The sequence below is a fragment of the Antrostomus carolinensis genome, unplaced genomic scaffold, assembly GCF_000700745.2.
Source record: "Antrostomus carolinensis isolate BGI_N321 unplaced genomic scaffold, ASM70074v2 scaffold29453, whole genome shotgun sequence".
Classification (NCBI taxonomy): domain Eukaryota; kingdom Metazoa; phylum Chordata; class Aves; order Caprimulgiformes; family Caprimulgidae; genus Antrostomus; species Antrostomus carolinensis.
The window spans coordinates 1-644 of NW_010306501.1; the positions used below are offsets into that span (position 1 = coordinate 1).

Here is a 644-nt window from a genome sequence, read left to right on the forward strand (position 1 = left end):
AAGGTGTCGGTGCGACGGTACTTCAGGTGGAAGCGCCAACCGAAGAGCGAGGCGTATTCCCAACCCTCCCCGTCCAGCTCCTCCTGCTTGTGCTGCCAGGCAGGGACACGGAATCATGGTCCAACCATGAACCCACCACTGACCAGTCCCCTATGACTAACCCATGTCCCTCAGCACTGTGTCTACACGACTCTTCAATCCCTCCAGGGATGGGGACTCCACCACTGCCCTGGGCAGTTGTGGGTTGTCCCACCTCATGTCCTCTCTATATCTCTCCAGCTTAGAATCACAGAACAGAATCATAAAATCATTTAGGTTGGAAAAGAACCTTAAGATCATCAAGTCCAACCATTAACCCCACATCCACCCTCCTCCAAGGGACTTGCACAGAGCCACAAGGTCTCCCCTCAGACACACCAGGGTCCCACCACCCCACAACCCCTCTGCAAGTGACAATGGTGGGACCTTGGCATAGCCAAAGGTCAAAGCCACTTGTACACGGGGTTCTCCAAGGTCATGGTTTTGTCCACCCAAACCCAGGTCCAGCTTCTTCAAGCTGTAGCCTGGGTTCACAGAATCCCAGAACTGCCTGGATTGGAAAAGCCCTTTGAGCTCCTGGAGTCCAACCATGAACCCAACACTGA

General features: G+C 54.0%; 1 protein-coding gene across 1 annotated transcript in view; it reads right to left on the reverse strand.

Annotated features, from left to right (window-relative positions):
- Nucleotides 1–5: 5 nt before the first annotated feature.
- Nucleotides 6–644, reverse strand: part of LOC104522781 (dysferlin) — a gene marked incomplete at both ends in the record, with an annotated part of 19988 nt that continues 19349 nt past the window's right edge. The window contains one exon of the mRNA XM_029084311.1: nt 6–92. Coding sequence (XP_028940144.1) covers nt 6–92 — 87 coding nt within the window. The remainder of the gene's footprint in view (nt 93–644) is intronic.